We start from the raw sequence: 12,176 nt of genomic DNA, 5'->3' as shown, positions 1-12,176 counted from the left end.
ATCTAATACAATTCAAATATATACTAATTTGATACCTGCACACTGGGGAGTGACTATAGAAAAATATTGTCTTTGTCTTCCTGATTAAAATATTATGTTTCTCTAAGAGCAGAAAACTTCATATGGATAGTTTAAAAAAAAAAAAAACTTGCAATCTGTAGCATAAAACAGTTCTCACTGTGAGCCAAAGTGTCTCTGGTGGCTTTTGTTCGTGTTGTGTGCCACGACAGCTTGCACAGAGCAAAGTGTTTCTGTTGTGGATTCAGAACCAAGCTGCAGTGGCACTGCAAGCTACAACATGGACAAGCCCTGCTAGAAACGCCTCCTCTGGCAGAGGCATATTTTGAATTCATTGTGATCAGTGCACATTCAGAAGCCCTTTACCGTTGCCAAAGCTCTCACACAGTCAACCATGCCACCCCATGTGAGGTCACAACCTACAGCTTCGTGAGCTGAGCACCAGAGTGCCCACGGTAAGCACACGTCGGTGCCGCTGTCGGGATCCTCCAACAGCTTCAGTGGGCACAGCCAGTTATCCTTCTAAGGGTAACAGAAGAGAGCAGGACCAGCGCTGCTGAAGTGGCAGAGGTGAACCAGCCCTGGGCAGCTGTGCTTCCTGCCTGGTAAGATGACATGGCCACTGGTCATGGCCCTTTAAGGTGGCCTTTTACCATTGGCAAAGGGGCCACGTGCGGAACTGTGCCCCTCCACCAGCATCACCCTGCCCCGAGCTCCCTTAAAGAGGATCTATGTTAATCACATGTGCATCTGTGCGTGGAACTGTGCACGAGTCATGGTACCCCCAAGGACGATCTCCTGGAGCTGGAGCTACAGGCGGTTGGGACCTGTCCAATGTGGGTACTGGAACAGGTCTTACTCTTAACCTGTGAGACATCTCTTCAGCCCCTAAATTCTTTAATATTAAAAAAATTTTATTTGTAAATATGTGTGTGCATGTAGGGGATAGGGGACAACCTGACATTCTGCCCTTCCATCATGGGAGCCCTGAGGCTCAGTGGAAAACACCTTTAACTGCTGGACCATCCTCCATCACTCCTCCTACCCTTCCCTACTCTGGATCACAGAGTCCTGCCTTGGGAGGCTGGCACTTCCGGCTGTCTCCGTGGGAAGCCAGCCTGCACTGGTGGAGTGGGGCAGCTAAGCATCTGTGTCTTGCATGAGGAATGCTGCCTCTCCCAGGAAGGAGTCCCCAGACTCTGCAGCACAAGTGCACACCCAGACAAATGACATGAGCTGCTGCCAGAAGAGCCATCGTTAATTTTTATGGCAACAAATGGTCTTGCCAGCATGTTAAGCTAATTTAATGAAAGCACCGGGAGGAAGGTCGTGGGCTAGATCTGGGTTTGTTAATAATGTCAGGCTTCATTTGAACCACTCCGGAAATTCCTCCCCATGGCCTCCAGCTACCTGCCACAGGTTGCTCTTTTCCTCAGAAATCAACAGTCCTCTCATATACTAATGTGGACTCTCTTTTGTTTTTCTCTAGAAAATAATTAAAGTCCCGGAGCTCAATAAATACTTAAAGAGAATGTGGTTTTAATTAAAAACCTTCTCCGATGGTGTAGTGGCAAGCCTCTCTTCCCAGGCAGGCATGCTGGTGACAGCCACATGCATCACAATCTGCTAAGGATGTGAAACCAAAAACCTGCACAAACAATAACGCCTAATTCTGACGCTTCCCAGAAGGGACAGGTGGTGAAGAAAGATGTCCAGGGGCAGAGCCAAGCTCTTCTCCCTGTGGGATGGGCAGGGCCTAAGCAGCAGGAGTGCACGCGGCCGCGTGCTCATGGTACACAGACCCGAGTCTTTAAGACGACAATCGTGGCTGGTTCTATCCAGCTACTGGTGAGAAAAGGTACTGCACCAAGCACCAAGCACCAAGCACCGCAGACCAACTGCTTTGCAGTGTCTTGGCTCACTTAATCCCCGCAAGGAAATTCTCCTGCCCTTTCTAACAGTGTGTTTATTTTTATTTTATGAGTAGGGTGAATGCTTGCATGTATATGTCCATGAACTACATCTATGTCTGGTGCCTGGAGAAGCCAGAAAGGGTGTTGGATCCCCTGGAGCTAGAGTGGCAGCTGTTGTGAGTTGCCGTGTGGGTGCTACGGGTCCAACCCTGGCCTTCTGCAAGAGCAGCCAATGCTCCCAACCTCTGGGCCATGTCTCCGGCCCCTGTCCTTTGTTTCTTAGAGATGCAGGGCTGTGAAGCCAGGGGGAAGGGGGCCGTGGCTGGTGAGTGATAGAGCCTGGTGCTGGGAAGAGAAGTTATGGTGTAGAAACAGGGTTTGGCTCCCCTGGGGAGTGACGTTTCTGCCAGACGCTGTGAGGTGGGAGGCAGTGTGTTCCAGGGCTTCTGGCTGGAGGGCAGCTGTAAGGAAGGTCTCCTGAGTAGCTGCTGTGCTGGGGATGTTTGAACGTTTGATGGCCAGGCTTCCACTTCCTGGAAGCTCTTCCCACACCCCTTGGCAAGTCCATCATATCACCCACGTGCTACATTAAAACACAGGGGCACATGACTGAGCAGTTGTCGCAGAATTGTGCACACATTACCTGTCTTAACCGTCAGCCTATTACTTCAGGTTTCTTCTCCCACTTCCACCCCCTTAAGGCTAATAAGTTTCCTTTGTCAGTTCAGAGAGAGTTTGGAGGCCTCCAGCAAAGTAATGAGAGGCAGGGATAGGTCTGCAGGTGCAGATGCTCCAATACAGCTGAACTCGGAGATTGAGACTGAACCAGGAGAAAGGTCAGTGTTGGGAACTCAGTGGGTCTCAACTGGCCAAATCTGATCGCGCAAAGAGGGCCGGTTGTGTTTTTAGGGGGGCATGCTGGGGACACCGAGAGAAAATTCCTTGGTTTTGGTTAAGTGTGCCCCATTATAGCGTTGCCCAGCAGCAGCGGAAGCCCCAGGCAGAGCCCTCCCGGGTGCCCAGACCCACCAGCACAGTCCCTTCAAGGTCAAGGCCTCCTGCAGGCAGTATCCAGCAGGGGGCGCGCGGGGACCAGGGTTGGACCCCAGATGTTCTCAGACCTAATTCAGGGAGCAAGTCTTTGGGGCCGTCGGTTTCAATGCTCCCACCTCTCAAACCTCCTGAGCCCTCAAGGCTGAAGTCAATCCGCAAAGGAGTCCGGGGGCTTCAGCTCTCGGTCTCTGCGTCTGTTTAAGGTCAGGACTGCAGCTCGGCGAAAAGCTTGCTCCTGAAGTAGGCAGATTCTGGAGCCCTCTGCTTTCGAGCTTGGAGATTTGTGGGGCTCCTTTCTCCCAGTCTACCGCACTGACCTGATTAAATACTTGTTCCTGTAGAGGTCAAAACGGGAGGGTAGGGGGAGGTGGGCGTGTTTCTACGCTGGGGCCCACCCGGCTCTTCTTCCCTAGGTCACTGGGGTTTTTTGTTTGTTTGTTTGTTTTTTGTTGTTGTTGTTTTTTGATAGTTTGGGTTTTGTTTGGGGATTTTTGTTGTTTTGATCACCCTCCCCCCCTCGCTCCCCAGACAAGGTTTCTCTGTAGCCCTGGCCGTCCTGGAACTCACTCTGTAGATCAGGCTGACCTCAGACTCACAAATCCGCCTGCCTTTGCCTTCCAAGTGCTAGGATTAGAGGCGTGCGCCACCAGGCTGGTCACTGTATTATTAACATTATAAGCAGTAGAGAGCGATTCTGGGCGGCGCCAAGGCGCTGCCTGCCGTCAGCTGAGCTCAGCGGTTGAATCAGGAATTACAGCTCCGACCCCCTAAACCCCGCGGACGCTGCTAAAGGCGACTCCGGCTGGCCTTGTCTGGCCTGGGTAAGGTCTTTCTTCTCCCTGGTCCAAAATCGGGCAACAGAAGCATTTTCCGCGAGAGTAGGTGAGAAGCCTGGGTCCACGGGAATCAGCACCCCAGCCAGTGTGGTCGCCATGCCCTGAAGCTGTCCTGTGGGTGCTGGAACCGCCCTCTCCACCCGAGTCCCCTGATTTCTGCCTCCCGTGGGGAAGAAGCCAGAGTCCCAACAGCTTACCGGAGACGCACCTGCACCTCCTCGCGGTCCGAGGAAGTTCTGAGGGAGAGAGCCTGAGCCCGTTCTCCCTTCCAGCCCTCGGCCCCTCGCTCCACCCAGGTTATCTATCCCTCGGCCAGCTTGAGTCCCTCCAAACTCAAAAGAGAGCGAACTGGAAGTGAGGACCGGATGAGCGGACGCCCAGTAGCCGAGGAGCGTCCATGCCTTGCCCCTTCTTCTCCCCGGGCCAGCAAAGTCCCCAGGTCGCGCCATCCCAAAGCTGCCACGCCCTCTTCCATGCACGCCCCCTCCCCCTCACCCCCCTGGCTGCTAGGACGTGATCACTACAACACGACATCCCTCTTGCTTTGCAGACAAAGAAATCGGTGCCAGGGCAGTTAGCTGTTCCGAACCTCTGCGGCCTCGGCTAGAGTCCTGGGCTGGCCCATCTCACGGGCAGGGTCCCAGGTAGAGAGGAGTCAGAATTCTCTCTCTCACACACACACACCCCTTCCCTTCTCAAAGACGTCTTCCCTGGAGGGCTCAAGCTCCCTCTTCCTGGATGTCTGTGGAGCCTCCAGGCCTGAGCAAGTGTGATGACGTTCTCGATTCCGAATTTGGCTGCGTTTGTGCTGGTCCCAGCAGCTGGTGGCCGAGAGTAGGGAAGAGAGAGGGAGCAATGTGTACAGGCACCAGTGTTCATACTTAATTTACAAAGGAGCCTCGGAAAGGGTGTCCCTTTAGACGCAGAGCTCTTCCTGCATCTCCCTACACCACCCCTTCCCAGCTCATTAAAACGCTTAACACTCAAATCGATCTCTGCAGAGGCCCCAAACACACTGCCTCACCCCCCACAGAAGGCTGGTGAGGGTTGGGGTACCAAGAGCACCCTAATATTACAGTGGATATGAAAGAGCGAGGGGTGGGGACTCCACGTCTCTCTCTAAACCTGTGCCTGTGCCGTAACCAGTTCTCTCTAGCAGCTTTGTCTCCTGGGATGCCATAGGCAGAGGACCGAGATGTAGCGTTTTAGTCAAATGCCTAGACTCTCCTTCAAGCCCTCCTGCTCGTTGCTAAAAGAAATGCCCCGGGTTTGCCGAAGAGAACAGTCAGTCCAGAGTCTGCTGAGGCCAGCTGTTACCCGAGGGCGTGGGGCGGCAGGGCGGTGGCTGCTGCCTAGGCTTCAACAGAATGGAATAGTGTGTGTGTGTGTGTGCGTGTGTACACACGAGTGTGCAGGGGCTGGTGACATGCTTGCTAGAGACGCTGACGGATACAGGGTAGAGGGCTGCAGGAAACACGCAGGGGTCTGAGGTCCCTAGTCCACAGTTCTCAAGAGAAGCAGACTTATTTTTTTATATAACCTCCCCAGTCCCCGTCCCCAGCGTCAGTGGCAACCTCCATACCCTATCAGCCCACAGCAAGCAAGAGCAGAGTGAGACGCTTGGGTGAGTCCAACCTAGCGTTTTAGGGGCTCAGAAGACAGCCACCCCGCTGTGGACACTCTCTATTCCCCCCGCCCCCGGCAGTGGAGTGCTCGCGTTGGTTTGGCCACAAAAGACCTGGCCGTGGAGTCCTGGCTAAAGGGGTTGGGCAGGGGCTGCGAGGGGCGAGGAGTGCGCGGCTCTTCCCCGCGCGCCCCGCGGAGCCGCGCCTTCTCAGCGGGCCAGTTGCTCTGGCAGGGAGCGGGGGTGGAGGGGAGCCAGGGTTTGTATCTGCCCAGAGCCAGGCAAAACTGACAGGGAGGGCGAGGCACTCTGCTAACACTATCAATTATGCATCGTGTTGAACGAGGCTTCGGGGAGGGGGAGGCCAGCAGCCCGCAGGAGGGGAAGGGTCCGAGCGAGCCGGGCACCGCCGTTCCGCCGCCCCGCTGGAGCGCTTTCTGCGCTACCGCTTGCTTTTGGGTTTAAAAAAAAGAAAAAAGTGTTTAAAGGGAAAGACACACCCCTCCAGCTCTCTGCTTTCTTTCTCCCAAATTCCTCAAAGACGGTTTGTCTCACGTGTTGCGGGGCGTAGAACGACTCGCATTCAATTAGCAGCAAAGCTCGCGGGCGCTTGACGGGCCAGGCGCGGAGGGTGAGTGAGCGCGGGCGTCTGCACGCGTGCAGAGGGGACCGGGAAGCCGAGCGGATCGCGCTTGGGAAAATGTGTGCAAGGGAGCGAGAAGGCGCGCCGACGCCATCAGCGCAGGTTGGCCGTAATTCTCACCTGCGAAGGTCAGGTTGAGAGGCTGCGCGCGTGTGTGCGCGCGCGTGTGCCTGAGTGTGTGTGTATGCGCGTGTGTGCATGAGTGTGTGCGTGTGTGTGCATGAGGGTGGAAGCCTGTGTGTGTGTGTGTGTGTGTGTGTGTGTGCGCGCGGGCGCGTGTGTTGGGGAGGGGTTGGAGGCGTAACGAGTAGCGGCAGTGTGGAGCTGTCGGGAGAGATAGGAGCTTGACTATAGGGGTGCAGTGGTCTGGGGAGGGCCGCACCCTGGGCTGTGGGCACCCGGACCCAGGTGAGCCCGACCGGACTCAGTCTGGGGTGGGTGGGGGATCTCGACGGCTTTAACAAACGTAAACGCGGCCCGAGGCGGGAGACTGTGCGCGTCCCCGCCGAGCCCGGGGCGCGCGCGGCGACTCTGCGACCCGCGAGGAGTGGGCGAACAGATAAGAACGGGGAAAGCCGAAACGGGACCCGAGGCCAGGGAGTCCTCACAGGCCGCCCCTCTCTCCCCACCCGCCGCAGCAACAGATGCCCGGCGCCCCCCGCGGCCGTCCTCGGGGCCGGGAGAAGGGCTCGCAGCCCGAGGTGGCACGCGGCAGGTCAGAGGGCAACAGGTAAGCCGGGGGCGACCGCACCACCGCAGCCCGCGGCTCGCTCCCGCCCAGCGCCCCGGCCCGGGAGGACAGCGCAGGGAGGCGCCCCCTTTAAGAGGAAGAGGGGGACCCCGTAATCTCAAAGACGGGGTGCAGGAGGGTCCTACCAAGACGGACAGGAGCCTCAAGTTGGGGCAGGGAGGCTGTGCTCACACATTCGTGTGACTAGAGATGGGGGTTCGCTCGGGCATCCCTGGGGCTCTGGAGAGAGGTGGAGCCTCGACCCTTCTCCCCGCTTAGCTAGAGGCGGTCCCTTAAGCCCCCGTGGGCAGGGGGTGCCACCCGGGCTGTGCGACCCAGAGAGGAAGCTCCAGCGACCGTCCCCACAGCGTGGCCGCGGGGGAGGGTTTTTTTCCCAGATGGAGGGGTGGCTGAGCAGTGGGGGCTCTCCCCTGAGGGGAGCTGCAGCCCAGGGCGGGAGGCAGGAAGGCTGAGGGGGTGGAGGCTGCCAGATCCCCCACCCCACCGCACCGCACCCCACAACTTCTCCAGGTTGCACATCCCCTCCCTCCGGTCTCCGAGGAGGGCAGCGTGGCGTGCAGGTCCCGCAGTGGGCGGGTTCGCGCGAGGGCTGTGTCTGTCGGCTCTCACGGTGAACGGAAAGCGCTCTGCTTCGCGGTGGAGGGCCCTGTGGCCAGGCTGCGCCGAGCTGAGAGAACAATGAGCCCTCCAGGGCACACCGTGGGGGTGTCGGGGTGCCTGGGTCTTCGCGTCTGCATAATTCACTGGGAAGCCCCCAGGAGTCTTGGGCCCCTGTAGTTGGCCGCTGCGCCGAGATGCCCGAGTTTTTGTTTGCGCTGTTGTTCTCTGCAAGGAAGTGTGTGTGAGTGCTGTGCGTGGGACAAAGGATTCCAAAGAAGACAGTCTGTCCCGAACGAAATCTTTCTGCATCTCCGTGTCACTGGGTTAAATGAAGGCATAGAAGGAAAGGTCAGTCTGGGGCCCGCTGCCGAGCACAGCATTGGACGCTTTGGAGGGGCCGCTCCAGCTGAGGAGACAGGCTGGAGGGAGTGCTCCATGCCCTCTGGAGAAGTGAGCCAGGCTCCCGAAAGCAAGCGCTGACGAATCTGTAGGCTTTTTACTGGGCTTCCTTCGTCCCGGAGGCTTCTAGAGCCCGCAAAGGTGTAGGAGTTAGTCAGAGGGGGAAGAAAGCTGTGGCTCAAGTGACCGACTCCCCTTTTCACCTTGACTTCCCCCTGCAGGAGCCGTGATGGGGCCCTTTGGAGCCCTGTGTTTGGCCTGGGCTTTGCTAGGAGTGGCCAGGGCCTGCCCTGAGCCTTGCGCCTGTGTGGACAAGTACGCCCACCAGTTTGCAGACTGTGCCTACAAGGAGCTGCGCGAGGTCCCGGAGGGGCTGCCGGCCAACGTGACCACGCTGAGTCTGTCCGCCAACAAGATTACGGTGCTGAGACGGGGGGCCTTCGTCAACGTCACGCAGGTCACCTCGCTGTGGCTGGCTCACAGTGAGGTGCGCACCGTAGAGTCGGGGGCCTTGGCAGTGCTCAGTCAGCTCAAGAACCTCGACCTCAGCCACAACCTCATCTCCAGCTTCCCTTGGAGCGACCTCCGCAACCTGAGCGCGCTGCAGCTGCTGAAGATGAACCACAACCGCCTGGGCTCGCTGCCCCGGGACGCCCTCGGAGCGCTCCCGGACCTGCGCTCCCTGCGCATCAACAACAACCGCCTGCGTACGCTGGAGCCCGGCACGTTCGACGCGCTCAGCGCGCTGTCCCACCTGCAGCTCTACCACAACCCCTTCCACTGCAGCTGCGGCCTCGTGTGGCTGCAGGCCTGGGCCGCCAGCACGCGGGTCTCCTTGCCGGAGCCCGATTCCATCGCCTGCGCCTCGCCTCCCGAGCTCCAGGGAGTGCCGGTGCACCGCCTGCCCGCCCTGCCCTGCGCGCCGCCCAGCGTGCGCCTGAGCGCCGAGCCGCCGCCCGACGCGCCCGGCGCCCCTCTGCGCGCAGGCTCGGCTTTCCTGCTCCACTGCGCCGCCGAAGGCCACCCCGCCCCCCGCCTGCAATGGCAACTTCAGATCCCGGGTGGCACTGTCGTCTTAGAGCCGCCGGTGCTCCGCAGGGAGGATGACGGAGCAGGCACGGCGGAGGACGGCGAGGCTGCCGGAGACGAGGACCTGCCCACGCAGACTGAGGCGCCGACTCCGGCTCCAGCGCCTGCTTGGCCAGCGCCCCCGGCCACCCCGCGCTTCTTGGCCCTCGCAAACGGCTCCCTGCTGGTGCCTATCCTGAGTGCCAAGGAGGCGGGCATCTACACATGCCGCGCACATAACGAGCTGGGCACCAACTCCACGTCAGTGCGGGTGACGGTGGCTGCCGCGGGGCCGCCGAAGCACGCTCCTGGAACAGGGGGAGAGCCTGATGCCCAGGCTCCGACCTCTGAGCGCAAGACCGCCACTAAAGGCCGCAGCAACAGCGTCCTGCCCTCCAAGCCTGAGGGCAAAACCAAAGGCCAAGGCCTGGCTCGGGCCAGCACCCACGGGGAAACCGAGGCGGAGCTGGAGGAGAGCGATGAGGGCGAGGGCGAGCCGGTGGGGGGCCAGCTCCCCGAGGAGCCGCTGGGGGAGAAGCCCTGCGGCCACGGGGACCCCTCTCGCTACGTCTCCAACCATGCGTTCAACCAGAGCTCGGAGCTGAAGCCTCACGTCTTCGAGCTGGGCGTCATCGCGCTGGACGTGGCGGAGCGCGAGGCCCGGGTGCAGCTCACGCCTCTGGCCGCGCGCTGGGGGCCCGGGCCAGACGGCGCGGCCGGAGCGCGGCGGCCCGGGGGGCGGCCCCCGCGCCTGCTCTACCTGTGTCCCGCGGGGGGTGGCGCGGCAGTCCAGTGGTCGCGCGTGGAGGAGGGGGTCAACGCCTACTGGTTTCGCGGCCTGCGGCCGGGCACCAACTACTCCGTGTGCCTGGCACTGGCGGGCGAAGCGTGCCACGTGCAGGTGGTGTTCTCCACAAAGAAAGAGCTGCCGTCCCTGCTAGTTATCGTGACGGTGAGCGTCTTTCTCCTGGTGCTCGCCACGGTGCCCCTGATGGGTGCCGCCTGCTGCCACCTGCTGGCCAAGCACCCGGGCAAGCCCTACCGCCTCATCCTGCGGCCACAGGCCCCCGACCCTATGGAGAAGCGCATCGCCGCCGATTTCGACCCGCGGGCCTCCTACCTGGAGTCTGAGAAAAGCTACCCCGCCCGGGGCGAGGTGGGAGGCGAGGAGCCGGAGGAGGTCCCAGAAGAGGGCCTTGATGAGGACGCGGAGCCGGGGGACCCGAGAGGGGACCTTCAGAGAGAGGAGAGCCTGGCGGGCTGCTCGCTGGCGGAGTCGCAGTCCAAGGCCAACCACGAGGAGTTCGAGGCTGGCTCCGAGTACAGCGACCGGCTACCCCTGGGGGCCGAAGCCGTCAACATCGCCCAGGAGATAAACGGCAACTACAGGCAGACGGCGGGCTGAGCCCAGGCGTGCCTGCCCTCCCCGCCCCGGGCCTCGCAGCCTGGGCCGGCAGGACCCCCCGCGGGACCCGGCCCACCCCAGCCGTCAGCCGCCCTGCCCCCTAGCCCTCTGCAGGCGTCCCTACCAGCAGTGGGCCGAGTTCCGCGTCCCGCTCAGTCCCCCGCTCGCTCGGCGGCCTCGGATCCCCACCCCCACCCGAAGCACAGGCAGGCTCCTACCTCCTGCAAGACAGCGCGCAGGGGAGGCAGGAGACCGCCCACGCCTTCCGTCCACCGCGAAACCCACGGCGCGCCCACCCCGTGGAGTCTGGGGGCAAGGGGAGCGGCCAGCCGCTGGCCACACGCGCCCGGGGCCCCAGGGCAGGGCCCGCGCCGAGCGCTGTGTCTCCCACTTTGACCCCTCTCTGCCTCTTCAAGGTTGCATGTGCCAGGAGCCCGCTCATTTTTGGCCTCAAAGCCCCCTCCCCACGATGGTCAAGTCCGAGGGGCCCGTCCCTCCACTCCTGCCCCTGCCCCATTTCTGTCCAGTTAGGCCAGGCTGGGGCCTGGGGCGCCTTTCAGCCCAGCGCACTGATTTTCTTATTTTTCGTTGTTTTCAAAGACAGAGACATTTCTGGGTCTGGTGCTAACACGCCCTTCCCAACTTCCGGGAGAGCGGGTGTGAGCGTGTCGGGTGTGGGAGTCGGAGTCCGTTCTCTTCCGCCTCTCCTCGTTTCCAGCGCCGCAGGACCGCGCGCCCCTTAGCCTCACAGGGCGCAGCCTCGGTCCCCGGCCAGTTTCCATGTCAGTCTACCGCAGGTGCGGAGGCTGGTGCGAGCCGCGGTGGCTCTGGCGACTCCGCGGGATGCAGACCCCAGCGGGGCGCGGAGAGCGCACTGTGGCTCCACGGGCGCGGCCCCTCCCGGGAGAGCGGGGCGGGCCCGGCTGTGGCCCCCGCGTGGGCGGTAGACGTCTGTGTCCTGTGAAGTGTGACCGTGTAGTATATGGGGGAGGGAGAGCGGGCGGGCAGGTGGGCGAGGAAGGAGGGCGGGGGAGGGCGGGGACGGCCAGGGGGCTGGGCAGGGTCAGATTGTAGTTGTTTTAGGAAAGCGCCCGGGTAGGGGTCCGGGCGCCCGCCCTGCGCCCTAGCTCTGGGCGAAATGCAGCACAAGCGTGGGTGACCCCAGGGGGAGTCGACCTCGGGGCCCACGTCCTTTTCTAAACGCTTCTGTACGTGAACTGTCAATAAAGTCATCGATTTGAACAGGGCTCCGTGACTTTTTGTGTAGGGCGGGGCGTGTAGGGTGGGAAGTCGGGGCGGGGGGTGGGTGACAACAAAGGAAGAAAGGTGAGGGTTGAAGAGGGAACCCGCAGAAACCTTTGGGGAGCCCTTGTGCTGGGTGCTTGCCCCTGACTCCTGAGTAGGGAAGCCATACCACCCGGGGTGGGAGGAGGGCTCTCGGGGATCAAGGGGCTGGGGTGTGTGTATGTGTACATGCATGTGTCTGGTATGTGGTGTGTGTGTGTGTGTGTGATTGTGTGTGCATGCATACATGTGCCTGGTATGGGTGGTGTGTGTGTGATTGTGTGTGCATACATACATGTGCCTGGTATGGGTGGTGGTGTGTGTGTGTGTGCGTGTGATTGTGTGCATACATGCATGTGCCTGGTATGTGGTGTATGTGTGTTTCTGGGGTGGCTGGGAGTGAGGGTGATGTATCAGCAGCTGCCAGGGGTTGCTGAGGGGCTACAACACAGAATCAGCTCTGAAGCCGCACCAGCTTCATTGCTTACAGAGACTGACTGCAAGACAAGGGGAATCAAAACCAGGCAAAGGGCTGGGCTTCCTGAGGCTTTCAGCTGGGCCTGGAAAGGACAGGAAGTGGTT

At 60.5% G+C, this 12,176-nt stretch overlaps 1 protein-coding gene across 10 annotated transcripts; it reads left to right on the top strand.

Moving 5' to 3' along the window:
• Positions 1-3,676: 3,676 nt before the first annotated feature.
• Islr2 (immunoglobulin superfamily containing leucine rich repeat 2) lies at positions 3,677-11,552 on the top strand. Of its 10 annotated transcripts, XM_060374941.1 has the most exons (4): positions 5,516-6,075; positions 6,726-6,817; positions 7,671-7,786; positions 8,059-11,552. In XM_060374941.1, exon 4 carries the CDS (start codon positions 8,067-8,069, stop codon positions 10,308-10,310), a length of 2,244 nt encoding a protein of 747 aa, XP_060230924.1. In that variant the 5' UTR covers positions 5,516-6,075; positions 6,726-6,817; positions 7,671-7,786; positions 8,059-8,066; the 3' UTR covers positions 10,311-11,552. The 10 variants fall into 10 exon arrangements, with proteins under 10 accessions (XP_060230951.1, XP_060230941.1, XP_060230924.1 ...); XM_021647673.2 differs by lacking the exon at positions 7,671-7,786; XM_021647675.2 differs by lacking the exons at positions 5,516-6,075; positions 7,671-7,786 and adding an exon at positions 6,140-6,189.
• The last annotated feature ends 624 nt before the right edge of the window (positions 11,553-12,176 follow it).

Source organism: Meriones unguiculatus, chromosome 1, assembly GCF_030254825.1.
Source record: "Meriones unguiculatus strain TT.TT164.6M chromosome 1, Bangor_MerUng_6.1, whole genome shotgun sequence".
Lineage (NCBI taxonomy): Eukaryota > Metazoa > Chordata > Mammalia > Rodentia > Muridae > Meriones > Meriones unguiculatus.
This window is presented reverse-complemented; position numbering and strand designations above follow the sequence as displayed.